At 35.8% G+C, this 21,303-nt stretch overlaps 1 protein-coding gene across 1 annotated transcript in view; it reads left to right on the forward strand.

Moving 5' to 3' along the window:
* Positions 1-21,056, forward strand: part of NSUN3 (NOP2/Sun RNA methyltransferase 3) — a 51,044-nt gene extending 29,988 nt beyond the window's left edge. The window contains exon 6 of the mRNA XM_061192998.1: positions 20,669-21,056. Coding sequence (XP_061048981.1) covers positions 20,669-20,939 — 271 coding nt within the window. The 3' untranslated portion in view covers positions 20,940-21,056. The remainder of the gene's footprint in view (positions 1-20,668) is intronic.
* Positions 21,057-21,303: the final 247 nt, after the last annotated feature.

Genomic DNA, 21,303 nt, shown 5'->3' on the forward strand with positions numbered 1-21,303 from the left:
GCTTTTGCCCATCTGTATGTCTTCTTTGGAGAAATGTCTATTTAGATCTTCTGCCCATTTTTTGATTGGGTTATTTGTTTTTTTGACATTGAGGTGCATGAGCTGTTTGTATATTTTGGAGATTAATCCCGTTTTGGTTGCTTCATTTGCAAATATTTTCTCCCATTCTGAGGGTTGTCTTTTTGTTTTATGGTTTCATTTGCCCTGCAGAATCTTTTAAGTTTAATTAGATCCTATTTTTTTACTTTTGTTTTTATTTTCATTACTTTAGGAGGTGGATCAAAAAAGATCTTGCTGTGATTTATGTCAAAGAGTGTTCTGCCTATGTTTTCCTCTAAGAGTTTTATAGTGTCTGGCCTTACATTTAGGTCTTTAATCCATTTTGAGTTTATTTTTGTGTATTGTGTTAGGGAGTGTTCTCATTTCATTCTTTTACATGTAGCTGTCCAGTTTTCCCAGCACGACTTATTGAAGAGACTGTCTTTTCTCCATTGTATATTCTTGCCTTCTTTGTCATAGATTAGGTGACCATAGGTGCGTGGGTTTATCTCTGGGCTTTCTATCCTGTTCAATTGATCTATATTTCTGTTTTTGTACCAGTACCATTACTGTTTTGATTACTGTAGCTTTGTAGTATAGTCTGAGAAGTCAGGGAGCCTGATTCCTCCAGCTCCATTCTTCTTTCTCAAGATTGCTTTGGCTATTCGGGGTCTTTTGTGTTTCTATACAGATTCCATATATATTTTAGAATCAGCTTGTCAAGTTTCCTGAAAAACTTGTTGAAATTTTGATTGGAATTACATTAAGCCTATCAATTTGGAGAGTTTAGACATTTTCCATGATTTCATGATATTGGTAAATTTATTAAGTCTAAAAATTTGTCTATAGATTCTTTTGGATTTTCAACAAAACTTTCATAATTATGTAATATATTGAAATAGATATATGTAATTTTTCTAGAATCTGTATGATAATATTTTGCTTAGGATTTTTCCATTTGTGTTCGTAAGTAAGACTGGCCTATCATTTTTCATTCTTCAAATATTATTAGAGTTTAGAATCAGGGTTATACTAGCCTCATAAAATGAATTGAGGAGTGGGCTCTCCTTTATATACTCTGGAATAGTTTATGTAACATTGCAGTTATTTTTTTTTTTTCTTATATGTTTGACAGAACTGCAGTTGAAGCCATGTAGTCCTGGAGTTTTCTTTGTGGGATGAATTTTGACCATTGATATGGTTTCTTTAATGGTTACAAGACTCTTAAGTTTTCTCTTTCTTCTTGAATTAGTTCCATGAGTTTGGAGGGATTTTGTTTGTTTATTTGTGTTTTTAGTAATTTTCCCCTTTCATCAAAGTCTACAAACTTGTTGCCATAGAGTTGTGCAAAGTATCTCCTTGTTATCTTTTTAATATTTGTAGGATTTATAATGTCTTCTTTTTATTTTTGTTAATCAGTCTTTCCTGAGGTTTGTCAAATTTTTATCAAGATACGGTATTCAAAACATTGTTCATCTTTTTTATTGTAAGTTTGTTTTCTATTTCTAAACATATGGGGATTTTCTGGTTATCTTTCTTATTATGTTCTTATTTTTATTATGATCAGGAAACATATGCTATATCAACCCTCTGAAATTTATTTTGACTTGCTTTATAGCCACATATTAGGTCAGTGTTTGTAAATATTTTATGTTGCTTTGAGAAGAATGTGAATTTTATATTTCTTTATTAGTACAGTGTTCTATAAACGTTCATTCAGGTCATTTGTTATTCAAATCCTCTATGGTATTACTTAAAAAAACCTGGTTCTTCAGTTAATTATTGAATGAGGTGTATATGATTTGGATTTGTACTTTTCTCCTTGTAGTTCTGTCGAGTTTCATTTTATATATTTGAAGGCCATGTTATTAGTAGAATACAAATTTTGTTTTGTTCGTGGTTTTCCTACTAACTTTAGAACTCTTAGGGGCCACCCTATTTTGGCTATTAAAAAATGGGGCTCTATTCTCCCTACTTAGTCTTGAGCTAGACAGTACTGCTTCTATTGGTTTTAATTGTCTGTGCTTTTGAATAATGTTTAAGTTGAATAGCTTATTCTTTAACTTAACATAACTGTTAAGTATATAGTGGGGAGCTGCTTAAGTATTTTTAATAAGGGAGTGACATGATTACATTTATATTAGAAAGATTTGTTAATTCCATATAGAGGATGGATACAAGGGTGCAAACAGAGAAAGGAAAGCTAATTAGGAAGTTGTTGAAATTTTCAAGGTGAGTAATGATTATCAGTGGGTAAATGTTAGGGCACAAAGGTGTTCAAAATAAAGTGATACTTAAGCATTTCATTAACTTATCACAGTTGATTCAGTTTGTAAAATATCATTGTTAACAAGAATTTAAATTATTTTTTCTTGATAACTTGAAAAGCCTCTAATGGATATCAAACAAAATGAAACTGAGCAGATAAGTTTAATAATAAGTATATAATAATTATATATAATATAAGTATATATAATAAGTATTTGAAAAATGGGAGCACATAAATTTTTCTATTTTAAAAATGTTGAACTTTTTTTTCAAGATTTCTAAATAGTGACTGGCAAGTATGGCAGAGGATGACCTGGCTATTTTTGACTCAGGAGGAAGTGCTTCTTTGTCATTTGAGTATTCCTAATTGTCACTTGGTGATCTACGTTATTTTTGCCTCCCCTGAGTCTTCTGAATCTTCTTTCTCCTGGGAACAATAATTTTTATGATCCAAAGGATTTGACCTAAGGCTGAAAAAGCAAGATTAAACCAGTCTGTTCATCAGGCGTCCCTGTGACTCTTTTTTTCTCCCATCAGAAGGGTTTTCCTGTCACTTGGCCTCATTCTGACAGTTGCTACAGGTATCTGAACTTGCCATGCTATTGACCTAAATGGAGTCACTAAAATGCCTTTAGTAAACTTTATGGGCTTTTAATTCTTTTATAACCTGGCCACTGCAGGAGTCAAATGATTTTATTCTTTAGTAGGAGATAGCTGTTGTTTTCCTGCAAAGAATCATTTAGAGGACAGTGGTTTTCAAACTCTAGTCTGTAAATATATAGGGGTTCTGTAGCATTGTTTCTGGAGCCATCCTGAGGGAAGAGGGAGCCATGACCAGGAGAGCCGCTTAGTTCACCACAGCAAATCCAAGTAGAGCCATGATACTTCCGTCTGGTTAAACCTATAGGATTTTATTTGAAGAAGTTTCTTGTTACTAGAGAAAAATTGCTAAAAGTCTGAAAAACTCTTTTAAACCAGTGATAAACAATCTCTATTCATTCATAAACACATCTGCCACGGGCCAAAATCAAGTCAGTTCTGGTGGTTTTGTTGAAAACTTTTTAATTCTTTTTCTTTGTATGAGTGAAGAGACTATATCTGATAGTAGATCAAAGACCCTATCTTAAAGTTTGGCAGGCCTAAAGTCGTCTGTTGTCACTCTTCTCTAATTTAAGCAACACAAAACTGGATTCCTCATGTTCAGTCTTAGCAGAGAGCTTTTAATTCCTAACCCACCCTCCCACAGCATCTAAATGAGGTAATTTACTGTTGGGAAGATGTGCTAAACTTGTACATCTTGTACAAGTAGAAACTGATCATAAATATGTTAAAACTTGTCATTTATAATCTATTTCAGGAGTGTCTAGTGTCATTACTCTGCTCTACCAGTATTACATAAAAAATATCTCTTCTTCAAGGTAAAAACTTGCTGCCAGTAGGGAGAAGATAATTATCAGCATAGTTTTGTTTCTTAGGCTGACAAAGGAATAGCTACTGGATATAGTGTCTCTGAAAATAGCAAGCTTGGTCATGTTTCTTTATCTTGAATTTACAGAACTTCTTTGATAATAAACAGTTTGATATCTAGAAATTTGATTACTTACTGTGAACATAGTGAAGATTACCCTCAAGGGTTGTAAAATAATACTTTTAAAACTGATGATAGCACTGGGTAACTATCCACCTAGAAATATATGTGTTTTAGATGCTTAAAGTACCTGAAACTTAATTTTGCATCTGCATTTATTTGATAAATTGTACATGCACTTCAACTTTTCACCTTAATGTTTTCTTTGGTTGTAGAACATAATAGTGGTAGGGATTTTTTTATTTGAATTCTTGCCCAGGCTGCTGTTTGCCAGCAGAAGTAGTAAACTGATACAAACAAGAGTGATATGATGAGAAACAGGCAGTGGGAAAATGAAAGAAATGGGAATTGCTGAAAAGGAACAAAAATAGAAAATTGGAAAGGAATGCTAGAAGCCAACAATGAAACATGGGAAAAAATACATGAAATGGTGAGAAAAAGTAAATGAAACAGAACTCCCCAAAATGGTTAAAGGAAGAAAAGATATGAAATGTTGTGGAATTAAACTTTTAGGGTTGGGGGCAGACAAAAAGGGAACAACTTAGAGATAAAATCTTTATGGAGCTCATAACAGTTGGTTAAAGTTATAGTTTTACCATTTGTTAAATTTTGTAGTAATCAAAATATTTCTGTTGGTACATCAAATTAGGCTAATATATTTTTTAAAGAGTAGATTTATTTTCTTCCTTTTAAATCAGACTGCCTGTCCTCCCCCCCACACCCCCGCCACCTCCTTTGTTAATTTCCCTTATGTTACTAGAAAGGCAGTGTCAGGGATAATATTTGTTTTTAAATATGTCTTAACTGCATTTTTGGTACCACATATCTCAATTTTAAAATAGTGACCATGGTTTCTAGAGAGTCAAGTTCACTTACTAAAAGTTACCAAACTTTTCCACTCAATGAGAAATGAGAGCACAATTGCTAAGCAGTAACCTTCGTTAACAGATTACTTTCTGTAGGAGTTTATTGTTGGCAAGAGGAAAAATCTTTTTTTCTCATTTTTAAAAATTACTTGTTGGCAAAAGCTTTATTGTTATTATTTTTCCTAAATGAAGCCTCTGGCCTCTATTATTTCTATCTGTTCTATATTGTAAGAGTTGTAGGTTGCTTGAGCTGTTCCCTACTCAGAAATTTTTGAGTGTTAGTTGCAATTCAATATATTCCTTTGTTTTGCACTGAAAAGTTCTCTTGTTGACCCACCTCTTGATTAAGGTAACATTCATTCATTCACTTATTTTAAAAAAATATATTTTGAGAAGATACTTTCCAGTTGCGCTATATATAAAAAATACAAAATGAATATAGCATAGACCCTGTTTTCAAGGAGCTGGAAATTTACTGCTTGGGAAAAACAGAAGAGGGAGGAATTCCATGGGGAATCAGTGAAGGTTTCAGAGACTAAGTAAGCTTTGAAGTGGGTCTGGAAAGATGAATAAGAAAGTTTCCTTTCTCCTGGTCAAAAGGAAACTGAAAAATAATTTATGTAAGCATTAGAACTTGCTAAGCATCTAGAGAGATGCGACAGAGAATCATCGGGGATCCAGGCCCTGTCTATCTTCTACCTTATGGTCCAGAGTGACAATTCCAACTCTTACTGTTTAATCTGCATTGCAAGTAGTAGGAAAGAGCAAAAGAGCACACCTCACATTACTTCCACTCACATCTTATGGGTCAGACTTAGACATATGACTACCTTTAGTGAAAGGCAGTTTAGGAAATTAGCCTTAGCTGTACCCAGTTAAAAATTCCATTACTATAGAAGGAAGTGAGAACAGATATTGAACAATTAGAAGTATCTGTCACAAGCTGGAAATCCCTTGATCAGATAACACTGGAGTATGCAAAGAAAATCCTTTAGCAAGAGAACCAGTTTGAAAGATTTCACAGTAATCAAGAAGTAGATGACAAAGGCCTTAACTGAGTGAATGGGAGGGAAATACAGATATGTGGTCAGATTTGCAAGATATTTTCAATGAAGAATTAATAGGATTTGGTGGTTGATTGGCTCTGGAGTTGGAAGAAAAGGAAGGTGTCAAGGAAAACTGTAGAACTCTACTGCACGGATTTGAATCCTGGTTTGGACACTTACCGAGTGGCCTCATACAAGTTGCTTAACCCTCTTGCCTTAGTTACCTCATCTGCAAAGTGAGAATAATAACTTAATTGAAAGATTGAATGAGATAACATATGTAAAACATCTAACTTTAGGAAAAAAGATAAACCAAGGATAAAATTATAGGGAAGACTGATATTTAAGGGATAGGAAGAAGAGGAAAGGTAGATAAGGAGGCTAGAAGGAACCTCAGAGAAGTAGGAGATGAACAAAGAAAGAGTAGTGTCCAGGAGGACAAAGTGAGAGAAGGTTTCTCGAAGTTGAGGATGAATGACAGAATTAAATAGTATGGTGAGATGAATGCAAAAATAAACCTCTTAACTTAGGCTAGCTTTGTACCCATTTTATCAGTAAGCTTCTGAGGAAGACAGATATTTTAATATATCATTTAGAGTTGTGGAAACAAAATTTGGTTAAAGGAATTTACCAGATTGTTTGGAATTTGGAATAACTACAAATTATTCCAAATTATTTGAAATTTTAATGAAGGAGTAACTGCCTTTGAGTTTCTAACCATTGAGTCTAATTTGTTAAAATTCTTTAAAACTATGATTTTGATGTCAATCTGAGATGAAGAGTTTCAAATTATGTCTCAGCATGAGGTATTTGCTTTCATTTACCTCATCATAAATTCAGTGCAATAGCACTTAAATAGGTAAAGGTTGCATGCTCTATAAAATGAGCAGGTAGCCAAGATTCTCAGGTCATAGCTTCAGACCTACTAATTCTTAGTTCCTTTTTATTAAAAGTGCCTAAAGGTCTACAGTTATTCTTTACCTTCAATGAGTATTTGGGACAGTTGGGATGATAAAATGTATGCATGTAGCATCCTCTTTCTTATTGCCCCAGATTCCATACTTATTTTAGCAATCATAATAATTTGCTTCAGGGTATACAGCAGTGGTAAAGCTTGCAGTCCTTTTCCTGGTATTAGATGAAGGTGCATTAATTAGCTGTGTAACTTCAGGCAAGTCACTGAGTCTTTGTGACCCTCCATTTGATAAATTGAGTCAGACTATATTTACCTTGTATACCTCATATGGTTTTATTGAGACTCCATCTGTGAAGTGCTCTTTAAGTTAAGCACAAATAAACATAAGGTAACGTTATTAATTAGGCTGATGACTTGTTCCTCACTTGGTTAACATAGGAATCAGCATCTCATATGATTTTTGGACCAAATCCACATTCCCATTAATTCAGGAATATTCTATCCTAAAGAATTTCCTCATGGAGGAATATGTGTGCGCAATGTCCTCTGGAAGCATTTCACCTTTTTCAGTTTTGGATTTAGTTTTTGTCATTCGGGCAGTAAGATACAAAGACCACAAGTAGTTTTCATATATTCTTCACATTATTAGTTAGATAACTTTTTTATGTAAGTTGCAAGTAACCTTATAAAGTAGCCTTTTAGAGAATTTCTGAAACATCACTTGAATATTAAATGGCTACAAGGGACCAGTTGCAGGATTGATGCTCCTATGCTCATTTTAAGTTTTAAAAATTACTATATTCTTACTTGGTTTAAAAAAATGTTTAATGCTAGAGTTTCTAAGATGAAGGGTACAAGCTTGCTAATATTGTGTCAGTGAAGGGATTTTTAAGTCTATTTCAGTTGATTACTTCCCCATATTTACATCTGAAAGGATGGTAGATGTTGCCTTGATGCTTTAATGGTGACACAGAAGGGACATGAAGAAAGATGAGGAATAAGTATATTAATCACAGTAGTGTTTACCTGTAATCTGAATCTTTCAAGAATACAGACATCTGTGATTGTTTTTACTTCTGCACCAGAAGTTGTGGGAGAGGCTGTGCCTGTAACTTCAAACATGTCACCGGAAGACATAAAAAGACGATGCTTGTCCCTTAATGGTTAAGTCGTAAGGAATTCATGTAAGGGGAGAAAATCACTTTTCTTGCTTTGGTCAAAAGATGGCAGTATTGCTGTGCTGATTGTTTTCTTCTGCAGTTTGGGCTCAGTTTTTTTTTTAATGCAAAAAACACTTAAATTTAGTGATCTAATTAACAATGACCCTTACAACAGAATGCCAAATTTCTAATCGAAGACCAGAAGAATAGACCAGAAAATGGAATTTATCTTTTTAAAATATATTAGGGTTGCTTTAGTAGCTATTTGTAAAAATAACATTCTCTAAGACTCAGATTTGCTGGAGGAAAAGAGGACACCCTGCATCATGTTTTCAATTTTGGTTAGGTTTGAAATACCCTCCCTTTGGAACTTTGATGACTGTCAGGGTTCCAAGATGTTTTCGAGGGTTTTTTTTTGTTTGTTTGTTTTTAGTTTTTAAAGGTCATTGAACTTCTGTTTTCATTAAGGCAATACTTTTTTTTCTTCAAGGTGTTAAAATCAGGTAATTGTTTTTCTTTTTTTTCCTTGGTCATTATACTTTATTTGTTGGTAGTTGGAAGACTGTGTGAACTAGTCTGGAAATGTAAAGGTGCTTTCCCTTTTTTTGCTGGGAAAGCAACATGTTCTCACCTTGTTTCTAAGCCAGTATTATAAATGGCTCTTGGGGCTTGATTCTCTGTTTTTCTCTAAGATCTTTCAAGGATAGAGAAATTCAATGAAAAGCACTGAAAAAAATGACAAAATGAACTTCTGAAAAAAAAGAAGGTTTCATTATTGATTGTGTAAAGTGTTCTTTAAAAAATACAAACATACAAATCAAAACACTTTTGGGAGGGGGTAATGGGGAACAACCCTTAGTGTGTTGAAAGAACACAAAACAATCCAGCTGTTTTTCTTACTTTATATTAGAATAAGAAAATACTGATGGATTCTGCTCAGAATTCTGCTTTTTTTTAAAGGTGATATAGTATGTATTTGTTATATCACATCACCCACTTCCCTCAGTAGGATCTGGGGCAGCACCCTGTAATCAAACTTAAATATGTTTTCAGCAAAACGTTCGAGTAGTTTTACCACGTGGGCTCAGTCTTGACCGTAAATAGCCTTACATCAATTTAGGTCAAATGTTGAGGCCAGATGAATCTGGCACAAACTTAAGAAAAAAGCTGTAGTTTGCAGAGCTTTTTGGATTTCACAGTGGCGTGTAAGAGATAGTACATCTTAAGCGCCATTCAGGTCTACTCTGTGAACCGCCAAAAATCAATTAAGGTTTTCTATTTGTAAATGGGGAAAATTTAATTTAACGTTATATTCTGTTTAATGGTTTCTTTTTAGAATATGTTTTGTTTTGAGCTGCTTCATTAACTAGGTGGTTTAAGTGCAAAATGCATTTCAGCCTATTCCATAATACACTGAAAGACAAAGATTTGGAAAAATTTGTACAGCTAGTATCTGCCGTAAAGCAACAGGGTATCTGGTGTACATTCTGTGGCAAGAAGGCCATCATTCTTTTCCTGTTAGGGGTGCTGTGGTAAAAGCATTTCCCACTCTTATTTTATCCTATACTGTTAATCAAGATCAGCTTTATTTCCTGCAGTGCTATTGTGAGATAGAATCTTATTTCATACTTCAAGTAGGGTTAAGCCTGATCAGCTCTTAGGTGGGAGGCTTCTGAGGGGAATATATGTGTTTCGGGGAAATGTTAGGGGGATTGTATTACGTGGCAACTCTGCTTCCTTTAGAAGTACTTCCCCCAGCTCTGCATTATAGCTGGACATTGTGTGTTGAATAATATATAAAACTCAAGATAATGTCTACTAGTTCCCATTTCAGTTTAAAGTATTAGGTTAGCCTTCCACCTAATCTGATCAAAATAATACTTTTCTTCATCTACTGTAGTTAGTCATAACATCTTTTTCTGCCTTCTACTGATAAGTATGATTAGAAATCGCTGCTGACCATCTCTCTGCCATCAGTTATAATTCAGTAGTAAAGAATGCCCATCTTAATTCAACTTGTAATTTCATGCAATATAGTTAGTGTTATAGCACAAGTGAAAAATATCCCATTATTCAGGATCTTGTTAAGCTGTGAAACATGTAGTCCTTGAGAAGCCAAGGTACACAGCTCATTTGGAAAAGGTTAGCAGAAGATACCATTATGCCAAAATGGATATTGCTTAGTTAGTTGTTTAGTTTTACCTCCTCTTAAAAAAAAAAAAAAAATACATGGCACAGAAATTTACACAAGCATAGAGCAACCTTTTGCCTTCTACCAGATCCCAGATCCAACACTTTTTGTTTTCCTTCTCTAATCCTGACTTATGTTTTTATATGGTCATTACCACAACTTTGCCAGTTTATTAGTATTATTCAAGTCTAACTTTTAAATGTTTTTCCCCCTCCAGAATTTAAAATTTCTTACTTGGCTTGTTAAGACCTACTAAACAGTATCTTTCTTCTGTTCTGATTGTCATAATCTCTCTCCTGAAGCAACACAACCTTTCTCACACCCTACTGTCTACTGTCCTTAAAAAAAGGACAATTTTTAAAAAGCCTTTTAAAAATGCTTCTTTTCATGACTTGGATGAAACCTATCCAAATTAATTAATTAATATAATAATTACTTGGTTCTTATGGGCTATTTCAAAATATATGTAGCTGGTTATGGAAGCAAATGATTTATCCTAGACACTATGGAATAAAATAATTCTCAGTATAGAAAAGTTTTGGCTATATGAACTCTGGGAGTGAGGGTTTTTTTTTCCGTATTACCTGTTTTCCTTGATCTTTGAATACAAAATTATGGTATTTTTGAAATCTATAACTACTACAAGCAAAAGGGCAAAAATGGTATTTAAACAGCAATCATCAGCAGCAAAACAGCAACAACCATTTGATAGGAATCTCTTAACATTTTGCCCTAGGACGTTGAGATTAACCCAATTTGTAAAAAAGCCTTTGTGTTGCCACACACAGTTTCCTTGTTAAGAAATTAATGTGGCCAGTTAAGTTATACCAACCTAATTTTAGAAAGATAAATTATGAGTGTTGGGATGAAAACAGAGCAGAAGAATCAGCCAACATTGGCGACATTATAGAAATTAATTTAAATTTGCATCAAGCCAGGAACATACTGTTTGTAAATGATGAGGCTTCTATGTACTTTTGTACAACTGTAATGAGAAAGAATCATACTTACTTGATTAGGCATTGGTTTTGCTAACTGTGGAACTAGGATCAAAATAAATCTTTTTAATGGGAATTTAAAGATACCTTCATTCAAATTGTATATATCCCTTGCACAATAATCTAACTTTTTTTTAAAGAAAATCTTATACTCATTGCTATAGTCAGTAGAAAATGATCCAAAATGAGTGTAGTTGTAACTTACACAATTTTAGCAAAATCTACCGATGCCTCAGTATGTCACTGTAAAAAAAAATTGGAAAGCCATCACCAGGTGTGTGTTAGTTTCCTATTGCTGCTATTAATAGCAAATTACCATAAATTTAGTGGCTTAAAATAACACAGATTTATTATCTTACACTTCTGGAGGTCATAGGTTCAAAATCAAGGTGTTTGCAGAACTGCGATTTCTTCTGGAGGCTCTAGGGGAGTGCTATAGACCGAAAATTCATATGTTGAAATCCTAATCCCAAAGATGATTGTGTTAGGCCTTTGGGAGGTGACTAGGTTATGAGGGTGGAGCACTCATGATGGGATTAGTGCCCTTATAACAGAGCCCTCAGAGTGCTCCCAAGCTCCTTCTGCCATGTGAGGACACAGTGGCCATCTATGAACCAGGAGGCAGGTATCCTCAGCAGATGCTGAACCTGCTGGTGCCTTAATCTTGGACTTCCCAGCTTCCTGAACTATGAGAAATAAATGTTTATTGTTTAAACCACCTAGTCTATGGCATTTTTGTTATAGCAACCCAAACAGACTAAGACAGGGAGAATGATTTCCTTACCTTTTCCAGCTCTAGACGCAGCCCACATTCCTTGGCTTGCGGCCTTTGGCTGGCATTCCTGTCACTCCAGCCTTAGCTTCAGTCATCACCTCTCTCACTCTGACTCTCCTGCTTCCCTTTTCTATTTATAAGGATCTTTGTAATTATGTTGGGCCCACTCAGATAATCCAGTGTAATCTTCCCATTTTAAGAACCTTAATTCCATCACATCTGCAAATACCCTTTTGCCATGTAATGTGACATGTTTAAACGTTCTGGGGATTAGGATATGGACATCTTTGTGGGCCATCATTCTTCCTCCCATAGGCTGTTATCCCATTAACAGTTCGCATCTCTGGTGTCTAGATCTGAGTCTTTTTAAAAAGTTTCTGAGGAGAATATTTAGGAGACAGTGACAAGTAAGAAGACAGATTAAAAAACTTTTTTTAGAAATTAACAGCAAACACTGAAGGTTAAGTAGGCTTACAGTGGTAAGCTACTGTAAATTGGTAGTCACGTCCCAATTTTTTTTTTTATCAGTAAGTGGATATATGAGAAGACCAGAAATACTGGATACCATACAATTTTAGTTATCTGGACCTCAGGGAATGAGTTTTCCAGAGAGTTAATCCCTTAATAGCCAAAATTAAAAGAACAAAAAAACAACTGACCTCTATGGGAAAATTTCTAATATTTATACTACTGTCATAGCTACCCTTTAATTTGTATTATCATAGAAATACATGACATGGGTAAAAAATTAAAAATATAAATGAGCTTTTAGTTAAAAGTAATTTACCCCTACCACTCCCCCATCTTCCCCTAGCCTTACTCCTCAGAAGCAAGTACTTAAAATTATTTATACTTTATTTATTCTTCAGGTCACTCCTAAACCTCTAAATAATATGTTTATCCTTTATTACTTCATTTATCAACTTTAGACATTGACTACAGGCACACCTTGTTTTATTGTGTTTCTCAGATACTATGTTTTTACAAATTGAAGGTTTGTGACAACCATGCGTCCAGCAAGTCTGTTGGCACCATTTTTCCAACACCCTTTGTTCACTTTGTGTCTCTGTGTCACTTTTAGGTAATTTTAACAATATTTCAAACTTTTCATTATTATTGTATTTGTTACGGTGATCTGTGATCAGTGATCTTTGATGTTACTGTTGCAAAAATATTACAACTTGCTGAAGGCTCAGATGGTTAGCATTTCTCAGCAATAGTGTTTTTTTTTTTGTTTTTTTTGTTTTTTGTTTTTTAGAGAAAGTGTTCCCTGGAAGGCAATGCTTTATAGCCCAGTGCTTTTTTTTTTTTTTTTTTTAATTTTTATTTATTTATTATTTTTGGCTGTGTTGGGTCTTCGTTTCTGTGCAAGGGCTTTCTCTAGTTGCGGCGAGTGGGGACCACTCTTCATCACGGTGCGCGGGCCTCTCACTGTCGCGGCCTCTCTTATTGCGGAGCACAGGCTCCAGACGCGCAGGCTCAGTAGTTGTGGCTCACGGGTCTAGTTGCTCTGCGGCATGTGGGATCTTCCCAGACCAGGGCTCGAACCCGTGTCCCCTGCATTGGCAGGCAGATTCTCAAACACTGCGCCACCAGGGAAGCCCCCAATAAAGTGTTTTTTAGTTAAGGTATGTACATTTTTTTTAGACATAATGTTATTGCACACTTAATAGACTACAGTGTAGTGTAAACATAACTTTTTTATGCACTGGGAAACCAAAAAATTTGTGACTCACTTTATTGCGATTCACTTTATTTGCTTTATTGTGATCTGGAACCAAACCTGCCATATCTCCGAGGTGTGCCTGCCCTGACTTTTTGCTTGGGCTTATCTCACTTATACCTCCCTTACCGCTTCACAGCACTCTACAATCTGTGTTCTCACCCTGTTACAGTTTCTCCCTCAGTCAGCTGGGAAACTTAGTACTTCACACTTAGATCTACATTTCTTGTTCTGTTAGTGGTAGAAAGTCTCTCTAAACACACTTCAAGCTTTATTCTTTTTTTTCCTTTTTGAAATAATTAGAGCAATAGCTCTTGGTTTCTCTTTTTGTAATATAACAATATTTACATCCCCGCCCCATCTTACATTTCTCCCCTCTACTTCACAGTGTCTTATACCTGCACCTTCATGTTTATGTTGTCAAGGTTGACAGTATTCTTTCTGAGATTTTATAATCTGTTCTGAAACATTACTAAGATAAGTTTATGGAATGATTCTGAACATTGAGGACCAATAATCAATATATGTTGTTTTATTGTTCACTGCAGAATGGACTAATACATTAGAATTAAATTTCCTTCTCTATTGGTTCAGTGTTGTGATCAGAATGACGCTGAGAGGAAAATTTTCTCATAATCAGATTAGATGGAACAGACTCTCTCTCTCTTCTTCTTCCCCCTACACACCCACCCCAGGTGCATGTATCAAGTCTTCAAGGTTTTCTCAGTTTTCAGTCATTTCATCTCTTCTCTCCCTTCTCACTTCTCCCTGGAGTCTCCCTCTCCTTCTAATCTGGAGTAGTTACCCTCTAAGGGCTCCCATGCAGTTATCATTCTGGGGCTTCACTCCCTTCATTGTTCTCCTCTGTGGCATTCACTGTTTTCTGTGTCACATTTCTCTTCTTTCTTGATTTACCTCCTCATTCTGCTAGAGGTAAAATTTCTGAGTCATCAGATATATGAAAGTTTCTGTCTCCCTCCTATATATTTATTTGACAGTGTGGCAGTAAATAGCATCCACTTTAAATTGCCTTTTTCCCAGGATTTGGAGTATACTACTCCACAGATGCCAGTCTGATTCCTGGACCCTTAGAGGCAACCAGTTCTTCTCTCTGGAGGCATTTAGCATTTTTCCTTTGTTCTCAAAGTTCTAAAAGTTTAACAATAATGCATCTAAATGTGGATGTTTTTCATTCACTATAAGGTTGGAGTTTTGACAGTGTTGTGTCAGACCCTCTGCACCCTCTACTCTTAGCTCCCTGAGCTCATCTTATCCTACCACCACTTCCCTGTGCTACAGCAACACTGGCCTCCTCCTTCCTCAGACATGTCTGACGGTCTTTGCACTGGCTACTCCTTTTGTGCAGAATGCTCTTCCCTCAAATATCTACATGGCCCACTTACTTACCTACTCTTCTCAGGTCTTTGTTCAGAAGTCACTTCTTGAAGTGTCATCCTATTCTAATTATCCTACTTAAAACTGCAATCCCTGTTACCATCCAGGCACTCCTAATCCTCTTACCTTGATTTAATTTTCTTTATAGAACCTATCACTAAATTAAAAAATAAGCAAACTGTGATATTGTGAATATATATTTCATCTTTGTTCCTGGTTCCAGGCCAGAGCTCCTAAAACCCTTGTAATTTCCTAAGTGATAAGAGTGATAGGAACGTCTTTGGTTATAATATCTGGCTTTGGTAAGGGTGAAAGGAGCAACTTTTATTATTCATAACAAGCCCTTTCAACCATACCTGAGTTTATGTTAATAAGGTGACTTTGGGGTAGCCTCTAAGGATGGGGGACTGGTTGCCAGGGGAACTGACTGTATAATTAGAGGGTTGGAACTTTCAGCTCCACCCCTCCCCCTCTTTAGGGATGGGAGAGGGGCTGGAGATGGAGTTCAATCACCAGTGGCCAATGATTTAATCAATTACACCTATTTAATGAAGCCTCTAAAAAACCGTCACTGAAGAGATTTGCAGGGCTTTCAGGGTGGAGAGGAGGTGTTGGGAGGGTGGTGTGCCTGGAGAGGGCATACTTTACCCTGTGCATCTCTTCCATCTGGCTGTTCCTGCATTGTATCTTGTAATAATAAATCAGTAACATAGTAAGTAAGAGAGCCATTCTAGAAAATTATTTAACCCAAGGAGGGGTTTGTGGGAACCCCATTTTATAACCAGTGTGTCAGAAGTGCCAAAGACTTGGACTTGCAGTTGGCATTCGAAGGGCAGTCTTGTGGGACCAGGTGGATAGTGTCAGAATTGAAATAAATTGTGGGACATGCAGTCAGTGTTTGCAGAGAATTGGAGAATTGCTTGGTGGGGGAAAACACACGTGCAAACATACACACATGCATACATATATATGTGTGTGTATGTGTATATATTATTATGTGTGTGTATGTGTTTATATATGTATGTGCATATATGTGTAAATACTTTGTATTAGTTTGCTAGGACTACCATAACACAGTACCACAGACTGAATGGCTTAAACAACAGATATTTCTCACAGTTCTGAAAGCTAGAAGTCTGAGATCAAGGTGTCCGCAGGGTTGGTTTCTTCTGAGGCCTCTCTGCTTGGATAGCTGTCTTTGCCCTGTGTCTTCACTTGATCTTCCCTCTGTAATTCTGTGTCCAAATTTCCTCTTCTTATAAGGACACCAGACATATTGGATTAGGGCCCACCCTAATGACCTCATTTTAACTCAGTTACCTCTTTAAAGATGTTATCTCCAAATACAGTCACATTCTGAGGTATTGGGGGTTAGGGCTTCAACATATGAATTTTGAAGGGACACAATTCAGTCCATGACATACTTACTTATTTTTGTAGTCTTTCTCCCCCAGCTAGAATGTAAGCTTCATGAAAGTGAGGGGTTTTTTTTTTTATTGTTGTTCTATTTCAGGGTATACCCAACATCTAGAACAATGCCCATAATAGATGCTGAATAAATAATAATGGATATTCTAGCCTTTTGATGAGCTATTTTAATCTGAACACTTCTTTTCATCTCTAGAGAATTCTTATTTCACTAATTCAAGTCCCCCTTCCCCAATTCTCTGTACTATCTTTCCAGTACTCCTGTTAACTGAAATTTGGACCTGCTTGATTAATCTTCCCTGTGTCATTTTCAGTCAATCTGTTGTTCTGCTTTTTTGGAAGATTTTTCAACCTTAACTTCCAAACACTTCTATAAAATATTATTTTGATAAACATGTATTTCATTTTGAAGAGCCCTCTTCTTGGTCCTGTTTCATGGCATTCTCTTATTGTTTTGTGGGTCCTGTATTTTTGCTGATCTTTCTGCATTTATAAGGTCTTGTTATGTCTCTTTTGTTCCCTGAATTTTCTGTTTCTTCGTAGGCCATTTTTTGTTTGTTTCTTTTACTTTTGATCTCACATATTGCGTAAGCATTTCTCACCCTTAATTATCCTTCGTTGTACATTTTTATTTAATAGTGGGACAGTAAAGTACTAGGAGGTTTATTTTAGGGGTGATAATTTTTGCCTGGTGACGTCACTTTATGATTTGCTGAATGCAGAGGTCTTTGGTTTGGGGGAGGGTGCCTTAGGTCTCCCTAAATAGTTTATTCAACTTTCTTAGATTAAAAAGCTTCCGACTTTTAGGGAAGAGGTAAAATTGTCATTATATCAGATAACATGATACTATATATAGAAAACCCTAAAGATTCTGCACAGAAACTCCTAGAATTGATAAATCAGCAAGGTAGCAGGATACAAGATTAACATACATAAATCGGTTGCATTTCTTTATAGTAACAATGAAATATCAGAAAGGGAATGTAAAAAAACAATACCTTTTAATATCACAACCCCCCCCCCAAAAATACTTAGGAATAAACCTGACCAAGGAGGTAAAACACTTATATGCTGAGAACTATAAAACTATAAAGGAAATTGAAGATGATTCAAAGAAATGGAAAGATATCCCATGCTCTTGGATTATAAGAATTAATATTGTTAAATTGGCCATACTACCCATAGCAATCTACAGTTTAAATCCAATCCCTATCAAATTACCCATGACATTTTTCACAGAACTAGAACAAGTAATCCAAAAATTTATATGGAAGCATAAAAGACCCAGAATTGCTAAAGCTATCCTGAGGAACAAAAACAAAGCAGGAGGCATAACCCTCCAAGACTTCAGACCATACTATAAAGCGATAGTAATCAAAACAGCATGGTACTGGCACAAAAACAGACATGTGGATCAAGGGAACAGAATAGAGAGCCCAGAAATAAACCCACACACCTATGGTCAATTAATCTTTGACAAAGGAGGCAAGAATATACAACTGGAAGAAAGTCTCTTCAGCAAGTGGTGTTGGGAAAGTTGGACAGCTGCACGTAAATCAATGAAGTTAGAACACTCCCTCACACCTAAACAAAAATAAACTCAAAATGGCTTAAAGACTTAAATGTAAGAATGATACCATAAAACTCCTAGAAGAGAACATAGGCAAAATGTTCTTTGACATAAATCGTACCGATGTTTTCTTAGGTCAGTCTCCAAAGGCAATAGAAATAAAAGCAAAAATAAACAAATGGGATCTAATCAAACTTACAAGCTTTTGCACAGCAAAGGAAACCATAAACAAAACTAAAAGACAACCTACAGAATGGGAGAAAATATTTGCAAACAATGCGACTGACAAGGGCTTAATGTCCAAAGTATACAAACAGTTCATAGAACTCAACAACAAAAAAACAAACAACCCAATCAAAAAATGGGCAGAAGACCTAAATAGACTTTTCTCCAGAGAAGACATACAGATGGCCAACAGGAACATGATAAGTTGCTCAACATCACTAATTATTAGAGAAATGCAAATCAAAACTGCAACGAGGTAGCACCTCACATCAGTCAGAATGGCCATCATTAAAAAGTCTACAAATAAGAAATGTTGGAGAGGGTGTGGAGAAAAGGGAACCCTCCTACACTGTTGGTGGGAAAGTAAGTTGGTACAACCATTATGGAAAACAGTATGGAGGTTCTTCAAAAAGCTATTAAGTAGAGTTGCCATACGATCCAGCAATCCCACTCCTGGGCATATATCCAGGGAAAACTATAATTCAAAAAGATACATGCACCCCTATGTTCATAGCACTATTTACAGTAGCCAAGACATGGAAACAACCTAAATGTCCATCGACAGATGAATGGATAAAGAAGATGTGGTACATATATATAATGGAATACTACTCAGCCAAAAAAAGGAATGAAATAATCCATTTTCAGCAACATGGATGGACCTAGAGATTATCATACTAAGTGAAGTAAGTCAGAAAGAGAAAGACAAATACCATATGATATCACTTATATGTGGAACCTAAAATATGACACAAATGAACTTATCTATGAAACAGAAACAGACTCACAGACATAGAGAACGGACTTGTGGTTGCCAAGGGGGAGGTGAGGTGAGGGAGGGATGGATTGGGAGTTTGGGAGTAGCAGGTGCAAACTATTATACATAGAATGGATAAACAAGGTCCTACTGTATAGCACAAGAACAATATTTAATATCCTGTGATAAACCATAATGGTAAAGAATATGGAAAAGACTGTATAACTGAATTGCTTTGCTCTACAGCAGAAATTAACACAACATTGTAAATCAGCTATACTTCAGTTAAAAAAAACCTTCCAACTTTTTACCTGGCTGCCTGACTTGCAATATATGGGAGTCTGAAATCTGTGGTTTCTTATCTATGCTTTGAATTAATATCTTTGTTTTCACTTTTTACTCCTGTCACATTTTGTCTGGCTTTTCCAGGTCCCAAGCCCCTCTGTAGTTCTGCAGGTCAAATTATGCCCTCTGTGGCTGTAGTGCTGTCTCTACTCTCTTCATTCACTATTACTCGTCTATCTGCATATCATCTTTCAGAAATGTGTTGAAATTCACTGTTAGTTAATGGTTCTCTCTATCCTTTTTACTTTATTGTTTTGAGTTAGTACATTTTTTATTACGCATTATATTTAAGGATGTCTACAGAAAGAGGAGAAAAAAACCGTCATCAGTTTGCTTGTCTTGAGTTAGAATTTTTCAGTCCTTTAATAATCGAACATAGAAGACAGAATTTGAACTTGCTTTGATGATGTGGATCTTCATTATAAACCTTAGTTATTGGGAGGTGCTCTAGTTGTTTAAATATAGGTTGAGACGGGGCTGACTGTACTTTTAAATCCAGTAGAGGTTCTGGAACATGATTTCTTAAAAAAAAAAAAAGTTCTTGATTAGTAATTGCTCTGGGGTTATCACCACAGCAGCAGGGCTAAAACTTTTCTAGTTTTCTCTCTCAGTAGATGACCTTGCTTCCCCCTCCACACTTATTATCAAGGCTGTCTATCGTGAACTTTCATTTACCTTAGAACGTCTCAGTTCCCTGTTCGTGCTCCCTTGTTGTTTCAGATGAAGAGCTGGAATCCCATCTTTTCTGAAGCTAACTCCTCCATTTGCAGCCTGAAGTCCTGGGACTGTTCTCCTGGATCTGCATCTACAAATATGTTCAAGTCTTCCCCTTGGGGGAAAAAAAATCTTCCCATCTTTTCCCTAAAGCTATACTTTTATCTGGAGAAGCCTTCTAAATTTTTTCTAAGTTCTGCTCTCTTCACATATAGGCATTCTCTGTCTTTAGTCCACTTTTTTTCCTTGTTCTTTTCCTGGGAAATCCTGTTTATTCGCATGACTTCATCTGTCACTGAGCCCTAACCCCTTTCCTGAAGTTCAGATGCTCCTTCCCACCTACCCATTAGTACCACTCAGTATATTCAAAGACAGACCCATTATTCCATGCTCTGCCTCCATCCTCCGGTCCTTAGAAGAACAAAACAATGAACCAGTCAAACATACTCTCCGTCTTTCCCATGTTGATTGGTCTCATTATCATTTTCCCAGTCCAGAGATACATTAGAAAGAAATAGTTGTAAGGCTAGAAAACACCCAAAGTTATTACAGTCAGAGTCAGAATAGGCTTAATTTCAAGTATGTAAGCTTTCTTGCCCTCAGCCCCCATAGTTCCTTTTTAATGTACATAACCAATCTTTTGCATTTTCCTGATTACATGCAGGTCTGCAATTAAGGCCTTACGTCCTGGAGGGCTGCTTGTGTACTCTACGTGCACACTTTCCAAGGCAGAAAATCAAGATGTGATCAGTGAAGTTTTAAACTCCTACAGTAACATCATGCCTGTGGACATTAAGGAAATGGCAAGGACTTGCTCCCAAGACTTCACATTTGCTCCCACTGGCCAAGAATGTGGGCTATTGGTGATTCCAGATGAGGGCAAAGCCTGGGGCCCAATGTATGTAGCCAAATTGAAAAAATCATGGGCTACTTGAAATTGGTGATGTGCATTTTGTGAACCATTAAATCGATAACATGTCAATGTGTTATTATATTTATTTAACATGTAGGCTCTCTACGTGTTAACATTTAAATAAAATGGAGTCACTTTCCCTGGGTCTGTTGGAATCCTATTTAGTTAATACTTTAGCATCTCAGAACTTTTCAGGTGTATTTTTTTCCTAGAAATACATCTACAGTAATAATTTAAGATGGTGCAGATGGTGTTTGTTCTCTATAATAAATCTGTCTTTTACTTGGCATTTTGTAGTTAAATTAATCAGAATATATGGTTTTGTGCATAAAATGTTTAGAAATACCTTCTATCTGTAATGTTGGTGCCTTGAACCTCTAAAAATG

The sequence above is a fragment of the Eubalaena glacialis genome, chromosome 6 (genome assembly GCF_028564815.1).
Source record: "Eubalaena glacialis isolate mEubGla1 chromosome 6, mEubGla1.1.hap2.+ XY, whole genome shotgun sequence".
NCBI lineage: Eukaryota > Metazoa > Chordata > Mammalia > Artiodactyla > Balaenidae > Eubalaena > Eubalaena glacialis.